The sequence below is a fragment of the Rhinolophus sinicus genome, chromosome 3, assembly GCF_057876585.1.
Source record: "Rhinolophus sinicus isolate RSI-liver-muscle chromosome 3, RSI-T2T, whole genome shotgun sequence".
Lineage (NCBI taxonomy): Eukaryota > Metazoa > Chordata > Mammalia > Chiroptera > Rhinolophidae > Rhinolophus > Rhinolophus sinicus.
In genome coordinates, this window is record NC_142503.1 from 131,150,767 (window position 1) to 131,165,757 (window position 14,991).

General features: G+C 34.5%; 1 protein-coding gene across 3 annotated transcripts in view; it reads left to right on the top strand.

The window, feature by feature from the left end:
- The window catches only part of SLC12A6 (solute carrier family 12 member 6), an 84,279-nt gene that overhangs the window by 6,741 nt on the left and 62,547 nt on the right, over window positions 1-14,991 (top strand). Inside the window, exon 1 of one of the 3 annotated variants that reach the window (XM_019752869.3) lies at window positions 9,620-9,859. The exons of the other annotated variants lie outside the window; for them this stretch is intronic. Within the exon in view, the coding sequence (XP_019608428.1) occupies window positions 9,739-9,859 (121 nt within the window). The 5' untranslated portion in view covers window positions 9,620-9,738. Of the gene's footprint in view, window positions 1-9,619; window positions 9,860-14,991 lie in introns of those variants that run through there. 3 annotated transcript variants of the gene reach the window in all.

Sequence of the window (14,991 nt, forward strand, 5' to 3'; positions counted from 1 at the left end):
AAACTATATTTTATTGAACAACAATAAATAAATGGCATGGAGAAGAGGAGTGATGGAAAGGGAGCGAAAGCTGTTACAGATAAAAAGCGTATCAATCAACCAAATGCAATGTGTGAACTTTGGATCCTGATGTGAACAAAACAACTGTAAAAAGATACTTTGAGATAATCAGGGAAATGGGATCATATACTTGGTATTAAATGATATTAAGGAATTAATTGTGGATTTTCTTACGTGTATTTATGACTTTGTGGTAATATAAAGCCCTCATCTATGGAGTTTCATATTGAAGTATTTTCAGATGAAATGAAATGTACTGCCCCCCAAAAAAGTTGAGGAGAGATAGACAAAACAAGATTGGTAAACGTTTATAATTTGTTGAATTGGAGAAAAAGGTACATGAGGATACATTTTACTGTTCTCTATGCTTTTTTGTATATTTGAAAATTTCTATAATAAAAACTTTTAAAAGGTTGAACTGCAGTCAAGGTGCTTAATAGAAAGTACTTTCTTTTATATAGTCTGTCATAGAATGCTCTAAATAATTTGATTAAATATCAGTGATTGGTAAAGTGATTGCTTCAGCTTCTTTTATCTTTAGTGGTCTCTTCTATGTCCTTACTAATTACACCAGGGGCCTCATTCTTTTCCTTAGTGGCATGTTTCTTGATTCCAGATTCTCATAAGCTTTGCTTTGATATTACCTGTACTGGAATGGAAAAGAAGGAAGAAGACACTTTGGGGACCTGGGAGCTTCATAAAAGTCATGCTTTCCCTTTTTAACTCTTTCACTGCATTAATTGATTTCAAGTTTGTTTTTCAAAATGTGTCAGAAATCCACAAAAACCAAAAAGCTGATATTTTGACTATTTTATGCATTTAATAATAACAATTTGAGCTGCTTTGTATATAAATGACATTTTTATGTATAAAAATTTCCTATTATTCATTCTTGAAAAACACAATAATATAGAAAAATGTGCATCTGGCGTTCCTAAATTTCCTTTCTGGAAGTTTCCATCCACAGTCAGCAGATGGAAATATTCATCTGGACATATCCGACCATCTCGGCAAAAGGGTTAAGGCTGTTAGAATAAGGGGAATGTTTCTATAGCTGACGTTTAAGGTAATCTATAATGAATGACCTAAGAACAATATGTTGTAAACTTTTGGATAGTGAACTCTTTTTTCCCCCTCTGCCTAACAAGTGCTTGTGGACTAGCAAGACCTTTGTACAAATTCTAAAAATGCATTCCTTCCAAGTTCACTGGTAAAGGCAAACTGGATTTCAGCCTCCAGACCCTGCCCTTTTGGCCTGACACAATCAGCACAGCTGCATTTAGTAGACTTGTAAAACTCAGAATAATGTAATTTACATGTCTTTAAGTTCTTTTTTTTTAAGATTTTTTTATTGGGGAAGGGGAACAGGACTTTATTGGGGAACAGGGTATACTTCTAGGACTTTTTTCCAAGTCAAGTTGTTGTCCTTTCAATCTTAGTTGTGGAGGGTTCTGTTCAGCTTCAAGTTGGTGTTCTTTTAGTCTTAGTTGTGGAGGGTGCAGCTCAGCTCCAGGTCCAGTTGCCGTTGCTAGTTGCAGGGGGCACAGCCTACCATCCCTTGCGGAAGTCAAACCAGCAACCTTGTGGTTGAGAGCCCACTGGCCCATGTGGGAATCGAACCGGCAGCCTTACGGAGTTAGGAGCACGGAGCTCTAATCGCCTGAGCCACTGGGCCGGCCCCCATGTCTTTAAGTTCTTGGTAATGTGTTTCTTAACAGTAGGTATGAAGGTTTGGAGAGCTATATTGTAGGAATTATGAAAGCATTTTATCTTGTGAATATGTAAAACAGTGTATTATTTTAATATATTAATGAAGTGTTATAAATAAATGGGAAAACAGTAAGATATAGTCCCATTAAAACCCAGTGATTAGTGCTTTGGTGTATTTTGTAGAATCCCAGCAATTAAATATCAAGATATGAGCACAAAAGTGCAGAACATACGGTATACACAGACACACACACACACACACACGCACGGCACCTTGCTTTAACTATAGAAGTTCAATAGTTGATTAACAGATAATAGTGTTAGCATATTTGCTCAGTTCTAAGGTGTATATTTATCATATTTTTAACATTTCTGATGTTTGAGTGCATTTTACTTTTGAAGAATTTTAAGCTATCGTTAAATCATTGGTGCAATTTACAGTAAACAAAATTTCAGAATCAAGTCAATACTGTAAAATAAATCAATCTGAGAGGCTATGCAAAACGTGGACGTTACCTTTGGATGTCTTAACTGGAAAAATGTAAGGGCTGAAGCGTTTTGTTTTTTTTTCCTTCTAAAATTGAAGTTTTTATAGTTGAAAAGCACAGAAATGGAAAATAAAAGCTGTATTAAGTTATAAGGAAATGACAGGTATGTTTAGGTCTGAATCCTAGTTTTAGTGGGTTTTTTTGTTATGTGTTTAAAATTTCCTGCTATTTTAGCTCAAAGCTGTGTTTCAGTCTTAAGTTTCCTTACTAAATTATCAGTGGCAATTTCTGCTTTGCATTTTTATTACTGCATTGCTAAGCCGTACTACATTTCTTATGACCTTGAGAAATTCGTGCAAGATATTCAATTGATAGCATCCATCTGTTTACAGTCGGAACCATTTGGTAGATAGCTTTAATTTTTGGCAAAGTGGCACCATAATTTCCTTCATTTTACCAGACAAGTCTGCTTTTACTTTGGGGTAAGGCTATTTATTTTTCATATTGCTAGTTTAAAAAAGAAAACACTAATAAGTTAAAAATTCTTGTATATGCACGTGCATTTTCAATTTGAGGAGCTATGACAAATTGAACAACTGAAATTCATCTTTATTTTGAGAGCATTAGTATTTAAGCTTTTTTAATATCCAGAAATAATACTTATTTTCATAGCTCGCTAATTTATATCCTAAAATGAATGTAAAAAATGATGTTATGTTGATCTATTTTTTTTCTAGTTTAGCACTGTGCTAATTTCCAAGTAAAATTTTAATAAGTAATTGGAAATAGAAAACATTCTTCCCTATTAGATGAAGTTAATTCTTTCCTTTCCTGAAAAATCATCTGTTTTGATATTTTTTCATTTTAAAAATAAAGTTATTTTCTTCTGAGCTAAGATGGGATTTCTTATCCAGGAGAAAACTAAAGCTGGTGTGGTTAAGTAAGCTGCCCAAAGGCATACAAGTAATAAACGAAGAATAGTGAATTGAACCCAGGTATGTGTGATTCTAATATCAGTGTTATTATTATCCTTTCTCTACTAACAGTGGTTGGCTCTGTTGAAACATTTATTAAGCTGCAATTGTATAGTAGATTATAGGAAGCATAAAATAAATGCATTTTTTTTTATGTTCTGTGTATATATTTGCAATTATTTTGCTTGGTATTGGCATGAAAGGAAATGGGGGGTGGGTAATAAAATGACATGTTTCCTGAGTAACTTAAGGTTCTATGTTTCTAAAAGGAAATCTGGCCTAACAATGTGTGTTTCACGCCTTTACACAAATGATCTATCTATCTGCAGATACCTAGGGCAGTGTAGAGTGCTGAATTACACGAACAGCTATTGATTTAGTTACATTAGTCCATCTGTCCTAAAGTTAATGAATATTCATATTTTGACCGGAGTCTCAGTAGATCTATTTTAAAATGGGGTTTTGTTGCAGGGGGAGGAAGGAAGTAATAACTTATAAACACACTTTTTTATGTGAAAATTAACCAGGGAATTTTGTTTTGAATTGTGTTTTCATTTTCCTTTTTTTTAAAATTGTGGAATATTGGGGGACAGTGTGTTTCTCCAGGGCCCATCAGCTCCAAGTCATTGTCCTTCAATCTAGTTGTGGAGGGCACAGCTCAACTCCAAGTCCAGTCGCTGTTTTCAGTCTTTAGTTGCAAGGGGCACAGCCCACCATCCCATGCGGGAATTGAACCGGCAACCCTTTCAATTTTTTTCTTCTCAAACACATCTCTCTCAGTAGGATGGATTATTGTTATAAAGATGTATGGAACAAAGAGCATGAAGGGTTTACAACAGGATAAAACGTAATCTTTATAGCTCAAAGTTTCTTATAAATTTACCTTGATCAAGAAAATTAGTTTGATCAAGAAAATTAAAATATAATGTAGTTAGTTTCCACTCATATTTAGTTGCTGGCTAGTCGTTGCAGTGGTTCAGTAAGAATGTCCACCCTAAATATTCTGACGTACTAACATATTCCATTAAAAGCAATTGCTTGGAAGTAGATTCCACTTTCTTTTCTAATAAACCAAATACTGTAAGCACAAAACTATTAATTGGTTATAATTTTAAAGGTTAAGTGTGACTAGATCTCAGTAGTGGACAAAGCACTCTGAGTGGTATGTTCAACCTACAGGAGTTCAGGAGAGCTTCATAAGGTTTGGATCTGTTTCCAAATCAGGATCCGTTGTTCTTTGCTCAGCACTCCCACTGAACTTGTGTGTGCACACAAGTGTGCACATGCTCACTTGAGGTACTTGCATAAAACCTTGTCTTACGATGTGTGTGTAAGAGAGATTGAGAATTCTGTGAAAAGGTATAGACAGATAAGATGAATTAAGTCTATATTGTGTGTGCTCATGAAATCTAGTCTGTTCTGTTTTATACGTTTCCAGCTTTTTAATAACATGCTGATACCTTTGATCAAGATTTAATTGCATTTTTTCATTTAAAAAAAGAATGTTTAAGTGAACATGTTACTAAAACCTCAGTATCATATCCACAAGAGTCTCCCCAGAATAAACAGAATGACATTTGGTAAAACTCATGTATTCAAAATGTATGTGGCTTTTTAATTTCAGGGATTTTGCTTACTGCTTGCTTATAGAAGTTTTCTTGTATCACAGATGCATTTTTATCATGAATGACTACATTCTTTTTCAGAATCATTTCAGCAATGAGATTGTGTGGTTTTAGATTATTTGGATAGCTTTTGTACAATGCAGTTCTCAGAGGAAGTACATAAATGATTTGCTCTAAAATTGAGTGATTTTTCATGATATATTGTAGTATAATAATGTGTTACGATCTCAGAGAGAATCCTTAAGTTGAAAATAACTTCCCATTGACTTTCCCTTAATTGTTTCAGTCTTTTCACCAAATCTAACTTGTCTTTATTTAATAAATTAGTTGAATAAAACAAAGCACTAGTTACCATGAGTTGTTACCTAGCTATGATTAAAAATAAGTAATTGGGTAGTGTTTCATGGTAAATTTTACTTTCGAAATATTACCCAAAGTAGACCCATTCTTCTAAAGAATGCACATGCTTTTTTAAAAAAAAAAAAAATCAGACATAATATAGTCACAAATAAAGTGTTTTACTCAAATTAATTAGTAAAATAAAGCATATAATATTTGGCCTAGTGTATAATATGAGTACATAGGCCTAATGTATAATGGAGTAATGTCATTATAAAGCCCTTTTGCCCTACTCTGGCCTTAGATCATACCTCTTGAAAAATACCATAGATTTTTGTAAAAATGTAAATATTTCAAACCTGTTTGATGACTCTCAAACAACATTCAACACTCTAAAATCAAAGTACTGGAAAAGCATTTATGTGACTGCCTAAATTTTATATAAAACAGAATTTGACCCATAAGTGGTGTGCTTTATACTTAGATCTTAGAGCTTTACATTTCAGTGAACTTAAGTTCAATGTATTTTTTTCCAGTGTTTTATTATGAAAATTTTCAAACATACAGAAAAGTTGAAAGAATCGTATGGTGTACACCAATATTCTTATCTTCCAGATGCTACAATTAACATTTTGCTACACTTGTTTTATTACATATTTATCTCTTTCATTGATTCATCTATTTTTGAAGCATTTCAAAGTAAGTTGTAGACATCATTTTGCTTCACCCCTAAACACATCAGTATACATAGAATTAATGTGTAATATATAATTTATAATATGTAATATTTTTGAGATTCATCCGTGTTGTTGGATCTATCAGTAGTTCATTCCTGTTTCTTGTTGAGTAATAGTCTATTGCATGAATATACTACAGTTTCCTTATCCTACTGACAGACACTTGGGCTGTTTCCTGTTGGGCTGTTATGAATAAAGCTGCTATAAACATACTTGTTCAAAATTTTTTTTGAATTTATGCTTTTATTTCTCTTGGGTAAATACCTAGAAGAGGAATTGCTGGGTCATAGGGTAAATTGCTGGGTTACAGGGTGGATGTATGTTTAAATGTATTAGAAACAGCCAGACCTTTTCCTAAAGTGGTGGTTACCATTTTACATTCCCACCAACATTTGCTCTACATCCTTGCCAACAGTTTTAATTGTGATTTTAATGTACATTTCCCTGATGGCCAGTAATGTTGAGCACTATTTCAAGTGTTTATTAGCCATTTGTGTAACTTCCTTTGTGAATTGTTTGTTTAAATCTTTTGCCCATTTTGTATTGAGTTTTGTCTTTTTATTATTGAGTTGTAAGGGATTTCTATATATTTTAGATACAAGTTCTTGTCAAATATTTGTTTTGTGAATATTTTCTCCCAGTCTATGACTTGCCTATTCATTTTCATAATGATGTCAGTTCATTGTATTGTTTTCATCGTTTTATTATGAAAACTTTCAAATACAGAAAGTTGAACGACTTTTGTAGTAAAAAATACACCCACCACCCAGTATCTGTCATTAACATTTTATTATACTTGTCCTTTCACATGTCTATGCAGCTTATTTATGCATTTCAAGGTAAATTGAAGGCATTAGTTAACCTTCCCCAAATACTTCAAAACGCATGTTATTAATTAGAATTCAGTATTTGCAGGCAAACTCTTCATACAATGAAATACACACATTTTAAGTGAACATGGGCTGAGTATTGACAAATTCATACACCTGTGGAACTCTAAACTCTATCAAGATAAAGAATATTAGCATCATTCTGGAAAGTTCTCTCATACTTCATCCCAGTTAATCTCCACCTTCATCCCCCAGAGACAAACATCATTCTGGGTTTTTTTGGTACCATGGATTAGTTTTGCCTGGTCTAAAACCTCACATCACTGGATTCATATAGTATGTACTCTTTTGTTTAAGGCTTCTTTCACTTAGCATAATGTTTTTGAGATTCATCCTTATTGTTGCATGTACCACCAGTTCATTCCTTTTTTATGAGTCTAGCTGAATGGTAATTCTTTGTATGGATATATCGTAGTTTGTTTATCCTTTCTCCTATAGGTGTACACCTGGGTTTCCAGTTTTTGACTATTAGTAATAAACTGCTATGAACATTCTGTACGAGTCCTTTTGTGGAAATATGTTTTCATATTGGGGATGAATACCTAGGGGTGCAAGTGATAGGTTATAGGGGAAAGAACCAGACTCTCTCCCAAAGTAAGTGAACCAATTTACCTCCCAGTAACAGTGTATGAACAGTTCCTTTTGTTCCACATTCTCACCAAATTTGGTGATGTCAGTCTTATCAATTTTAGACATCATGGTGGGTGTGTACTGATACTTCATTGTGGTCGTTTATTGTACTTTAAATAGCTATGTCTTATATCCCGCCCTCTCTATCTAACCACTCCCCATACACAGCACTCACACACCTCAGCTTTGCCACCCCTCCCCCAACTCTTTCTGTACTACTTGAACTTTTCCTCCAATTTTTAAATGCCCCTGTAATTTTATCTACTGTTCACTCTAGGAGAGAACTATTTTGAAATTGCTGACCACTGTGGTACCAAAGCATCAATTTGGTAAATAAATTACTCCTATCATAGATTAACAGGAATTTGTTACCTTCCTACTTGTTTAGTTTGGGGAATTTTTTAGAGGAGAGAGGTGACAGCATAATATTTGTACATCAGCTTATATACACAAGCTGTACACAGATTCATAAACACAAGTCATTGTTTCTGTCCATCAATTATAGATTAGCTGTAATTCAGCTCTTTATAAGATAAATATGAAAGGCAGGATCCTATTGGAAATATCCAGTGGCACTAAAGTATTAACGAATTTGGAACCCAGAATTAATATTGAAATCTTTGACAATTTGGTAGTGTTTTAAGTTCCTTTGAATAAATCAGTAGGCTAGCTAACTAAGTTGTAAATATGGAAGTCACTCAGGGCACTACCACACTTGATATAGTTCCTTTCAAGGATAAAAACTAGTTAAAAAGACTTAACAGGTGACAAACTTTTCTCTTTCCCATATAGCAGTAATTCTCAACCTTGGCTGCCCATTAGAACCATGACAGGGTACGTGTGTGTGGGGGGTGCTTTTATTATAAAAGTCTTGTTGCCCTGGCTGTACTCCAGAGCAGTTAAATCAGATGAGACCCAGGTCTTAGAATTGTTGAAATCTCTTGAGTCCAGTGTGCAGCCAGATCTACATAGGAACTCATAAAATAAAATTTTGGTGAGTGTGTGTGACTTTTTTCCCCATGAAACTTACGTGCTGCCTACCAACAAGGAGTTTTTAAGTTGGGCTTCACCATTTACAAACTGTGACTTTGGGCAAGTTCTTTAGCCTGATGATTAAATGAGATCATAATGGAAAGCTTCTAGTGAAGAGCACAAAGTAGGTCTTTGACAACTATTGGTTTCCTTCACGTTTAGAAGTGTTATGTATCATACTACCTGAGTAAAGGAGGATTATAAACCATCATTCCTTCTCTGTTAAATTTAGGGCAGTCTTGCTTGTCAGGTGTTAACTAACATCATTCCTTGTGTTACTTCATCAACTTGGAAATTAACACAGGGCTCAATTACTAAACTCCTCTCAGAGCAGAGATAGGGCCTCATACTGTATAGTTAAAGTCATCTACCGAGAACTTGATACAGTTACCTGATAAAGTATACCAAGAGTTAAGTATGTTCTTTAAAGTGTATGCACCTTTTAATCAGGGGTGTTCCTTGGATATTTTTTTTCTTTAAAACACCATGTTTAAACTGGCCAATACAAAAAATTCTGAACTCTTCCCTTTAAAAATATTTTGCTCTTTTAAACAAACTTGGACTTTGGGGAAAGTTAATGTCTCTTCTTGGATGTCCTTGAATACACTACAGTGTCTAGAGCTATGCCTTGTATAAAATACGTAGGTGTTCATTAAATACTTTATGAATGAATATTCTCAACTGAAAAATAAAAAACTTTTATGACTATTTTCTTTGAAAGCAAACAACAGAAGCTTACAAATTGTGTTTCATTTCCTAAATTGAGGTAGTGCCAGTCTTTCTTTAAAGAGGAAAGTTTGTAAAATGAACTGTTCCCTAATCTTTCTGGTGTGTGAAATATGAGGGCAAAGGTTGAGATCATGCCTGCATAGGGGTGGAAATAACTTAAGTGAAGGAAACAAGTGGGTGGGTACACAGTGGGTTGCAGTTCATGAATCCTGCCCACTCTCCAGCTTTTGGCAGCTCTGGGAAAGCAGCCGAAACGGTTCTTGGGATTCTTGAGCTTAATAACCGTAAGCAAGGGGTGGAGTGCTAATCCTTTTAACTGAATGATAAACACTTTGGAAGGCGTGTCTTCCAGTGTTCCCCTCCCTCGGGTTGTAGATCACGTGAGCTGAAAGTATTTCCCGATTCCCAGCGTCGGTGTCCTGGAGGCAGTGAGCAGACTCTAAAAGGGGTACAGCAAGGAGTAGGCAGGCAGACTAACCTGGAAGGAAGTTGAAATACAGAAAAAGCACAAGATTTCTAAAACAATGCCACACTTTACCGTGACTAAGGTAGAGGACACAGAGGAGGGGGCAGCCGCTTCTGTCTCCCAAGAGGAGACCAGCTTAGCAGAAATAAAAGCCCGGACTCAGCATTCAGATGAACCAGGTAAGGACTCAACTTGGGAGCTTTTGGAACCTATAGGGTTTTTCATGAAAGAAATGGTAACTAAAATATTCAAAAGACCTCCTTTAGGATGGAGAAAAAAGTATTGTGGTTAAAGTGTTTTTCAATCAAATGTTTCACTCCCTTGTATATCTGATAACGTCTCTTTTTTCACATTCTGGTTTGTTTTATCTCACAATGAGCTCTGTGTTCATTACCTACAGGTGAAATTGAATCTGTGGCAATGTATGAAAAGAGTTTTCAAGCAAAAAGAAAAGCACAGTAAAAGTCAATTTGTGCGGAATTTAGAATTCACCTTTTGCTCAGACAGTTTAAATTATATCTGGAAAAGTACATAAAGAGGGAGCATGGTTCAGTAATTTAGTACAGTGGACTTGGCACTTGAGACTTCTCAAGTTACTCAGTATTTTGCCTCAGTTTACCAGTTAAACAGTAATTTAATAGTGAATGATCTAAGACTTCTTTAATGAAAGAACAAAAGTACAATAGATCATTATAGTGACTAGCATAGCATCAGGTTTAATAAATTTGATGAATGTGATTATCCCTATTATTTTCTTTTAATGGTAACAGTTACACTTCCTGGGGGAATTGTGGTTTTAAATTTTTAAACATGCTGTTAAAATCTTAATTAATATTGTGGTATTAAATATAGTCATAGTTTGAAGCCCTTTATTTTTAAGTGTGTAAATTGTCAAAACTTTTCTAGTGTGTTAATAAAGGCTAAGGAAATAAATAATCTCTCAAATTCCTTTTAATTACACGATTCTAACTTTTTTCCTATAGCAAGGAACATCACAGTTCCTTGCTATAAGCAGCTGTTTGGTCTCGCCTCTTACCAAGCCTCCCTGGATTTTTAAGAATGTCTAAAGATAAGGACTATGAAAAACAAATTTCCTTTTGTTTATCTTTTTCTTCTAGTGAGAGAATTTACTAGGGGAAGATAAGAAAGAAGGTTTTATGGAAACTCTGTCTGCCAGGTTACTTTCATTTTGCTGAATAGTCAGGGTGATAAGAAGTTAAAAGTAAACTTAACCTACTTAGAACTTGAACCTGATTTTCCACAACTTTAGAGCAAAGAAATTAGGCTCTCTTTCAGGATTGTGTATTTGAAGCTGCACTTACTTTAGTTGCTTATGTTTGCTGCCCTTAGATTTTAATCCCTTTAGGCTTTTGTCTTTGCTGTCGTCTTCATGAATTTCACAAAATGCAAACAAGTCTATCTGTACCTCATTTCATTTCTCATGTTTATTTCTTCACTACCTCTATTTTATAATTTCATCTTTACTGGTTCCATAGTGTTTGAGGAAATCTGCTTTATTCAGATTAGAACAATGTTGAAATCATTTTATCTATTAGCAACCATCTAGAAAAGCCATAAAAATTTTTTATAGTGACCAACTTCGTAAAAAGTGATATTGTTAGGCATAATTTACTTTCTTCCATAGTAATTGTTTTGGACAAGGAAGAAGTGACAGATATAATCTAACTCGAATTTAATAGGCGTTTTATTTGGGCGTTTTCCACGACAGCCTAGAAAGTATCCACTTGAATGAACTGTTGTTTGGTAAGTGAACAACTGATGGGAATTTATTGCCTAAATTGTATTTTATCTTTATTGTAGGGTTAAATTAGAGGGGAATAAGAGGGGAAATGTATATGGGAAAAACCTAAAAGGTTTTTTCTTTTCTTTTTTTTTTTTTTTAAGAGTTGAATGTTCTTGAGGATAGATGGTATTTTTGGAGTATTTGGAGTACTGTGTTTCCCCGAAAATAAGACCTACCTGGACAATCAGCTCTAATGCGTCTTTTGTAGCAAACATTAATATAAGACCCGGTCTTATTTTACTATAAGACCGGATATGATATGATATAATATAATATATAATATAATATAATGTAATAATATAGACTGGGTCTTATATTAATTTTTGCTCCAAAAGATGCATTAGAGTTGATTGTCCAGCTAGGTCTTATTTTTGGGGAAGCATGATAGTTGCTTGGAAATGCAACTTGCTCTGAGTTAAAATCCTAGATTGTGGTTTTGTTGCAGGCACTTACAATCCTAGCCAGTTATGTGACCAGTCGCTTTTTTTCAATGAGTGTTTTTCCTTCATTAAAAAATATAGTGAGAAAAATATTTACTATCATATAAATTGAACATATTTAGAAAGCAGATCATCCTTTAAATAAATAAATTTTAAAATGTGTTTTTTTAAAATATGAGATTTGTTTAAGCTAGACAGGTAACTTGAAATAAAGTAGAAATACAAATGTAGATATAAACTAATTTTTAAAAGTACATTAATCCCTGCCATGCTAGCAGCTAGAATGCCAGTCTAGTAGAACCCTGCTGAATTTTGGTTTCAAAAGGAAAAACAGAAACTCAGACTTTCTTGACTGTTTTCCTCCTTCCCAGTCCAGCTTCGGTGCCTTATCCTATGTTTTCTCAGCAACTTGTCTACAGAAATAGCGCGCGTTACACTCTGTATTGCAATCCCCTATTTACTTCTCTCTCCCACAATAGACTGACAATAGGCTTCTTGAGGGTAGAGACCTTGTAGGATTATTTTTGTATCTCCAGATCCAGGTGAATTGCACGTAATGGGCAATTCAGTGACTAGATTTTGTTCTCTACCTTTTTTTTATTCACCAAACACATGTTCAGTGCAAATATCATGCTAGGTGTTGTACTTTTTCTCCCAAAACTACAAAGGCATAGGAACTGTAAGTTCCCCATCAAAGGCAGCAAAAGGGCTTTGGAGCCAGGGACCTGGCTTTGAATCCCAGTCCCTTCTAATTACTGTGTTTCCCCCAAAATTAGACCTAGTCTTAAATTAAAGTTTGCTCCAAAAGACGCATTAGGGCTTATGTTCAGGGGATGTCATCCTGAAAAATCATGCTAGGGCTTATTTTCCGTTTAGGTCTTATTTTCGGGGAAACATGGTATTACTAGTTAGGAGTAGTGATCATTTGTATTATTACTTGAGTGACTTCGGGCAAGTTATTTAACTTCTCAAAGCCTTTACTCATTGATAAAACAAAGATAATAACAGAGCCTACTTTACAGGGTGATTGTGTATTACATGGGAAAATGAATATAAAGCACTTAACACGTGACACAGCACTCAAAAATAAGAGCAACATTTCACTTTTTACATTGTGATCAGTGGTTTAGTAAGAGCAAAAAGAAACCACTTTGGATAACAGATGATGGAGAGAGTAATAATATTACCTGGAAAGGATCCTGGACAGGTATCTCAGAGGATGGGACACAACTGATTCTTGAAGGGAGGTTTAGAGAAGGAGATTACAGCAATAGGGACAATTAAGAAGTTATGACAGGAAGGCGTAGAGCTTGTGGGAAACAAGTTTAAGGTAGTTAGCACACTGGGCCTGCGGGAAAGAGAGCTAAGAGATGAGGCTACTGAATGAAGTGTCATCAATTTCATCCTCTTCCCTACTCTGGGGATAGTAGGTGTTTTTGCCTTTTTAGAGATAAACTGAGGCTGTTGACAGTAACTTGCCTCGGGCTACCTGGCGAGTAGTGGCAGAGCCAGCATTCAGATGTCTAAATTTTCTGTGCTTCCATCACACCATGATATTGAGTCCTAGGTTTTTAAGAATAAGAGAAAGTTATTTTATATCTTAATGAGCATGGGCCACAGGACTTTGATGTGAGCATTGTGAAACCTGATTTTTTAAAATAGGAACAATACAACAGAGTTTTACTGTTTAGTGCATTTATTTAATCAGGTATAAATGTTACATTTATTTACTTATTTAAATATGAAGTATTTCTATGAAGCAATTGTTCTAATTCTTCTCCCTCACTCCTCAGATCTTCTTATAGTGTGTGTGGATTAGGATTTGATGGCTGGATTTACCTTCACTTGATACAAATAGCAGATTGGAAGATTTCTCCTTCCTTTGAAATAGGGTACTAAGGAAATTTTCAAAAACAGACCTGTAATAGAAAAGAAAGGAACCTTTACTGGTATTGAACAGCATCTCCAAACATTAACTCTCAAGTAATATGAATGGTATGAGAGCGATTTCATGTGAAACGGAATTTAAATTTTATTAAGAACTTGCAAGATGTTAGATTGTTGACTAAACCTTAGCTGTGCTTGTGACCCATGAAAGCTGATGTTCTAAAGACGGTGATATGACTACCTCCTTAAACTGACTCACATAAAAATAGGTTTAAATAGACAACGAAAGAGCTTCTCTGTATTGATAAAAAAAATCTTTAATGAAGATTTAAAAGCTTTATTATTGTGGTCCTTTTAACTATTCAGATGGGGTTTTTACCAACCCAACTAACAGAAATTCCTGTTTGCATGTTTTAAAAATCTCAGTATCAGAAGTTTATCTTTCAAGTTTTGATAAAGAATGTTTTTCTGCCATCCTCCCTACCCTTAATATTCCATCATTGTCAGAAAGCCTAACACCCCTAGAAGTATTATAAGCCAGTAAACTTTAAAGAATATAGCATTTGTTGGTTTTGCCAGGTTGAAAGATGAAATAATTTTACTTAATGTTATCAATATTATAGTAATGTTGAGCACCTACTATGTGCCAAGCACTTTACAAATATTGGCTTATTTAATCTTCACAACATACTGCAGTACGGGTAACCATTATCACCATTTTAGAAATGAGGAAAATGAGGTGCCAAGATATTGTTTAAGCGGTAGGAGTGGAATTTAAGGTCGCTGAGACTCTAAGCCTTTTTTCCTTTCACCACCCCACACTGTCTTTACTTTAAACACTCACATAATTAGTTATGTTTTCTGAAGTAGGCTGCTCTATTGTTTCAGTAGTTAATAATTCTTAGGTTCTTTTGTCTTTATGGATTTCTCAAAATTAATTGAAAGTTACTTGTTATTTCTACCTTTTCTTATATTGGGTTGCTTTTTTATTTGGTGTAGAATATTTCCAAAGGTAGATTATTTTTTCAAATAATGCTAACAATTGAGAAATCTGAATAGGCAAGGAACTCGGCTTAGTCTGACAATCCTTTAGTAACTCTCCACTACGTAAATTGCTAGGGAGACACACTTATCAGTGAGATAGATTGAATAGGAGACTTAAAGACTAAGGATTTTAAGT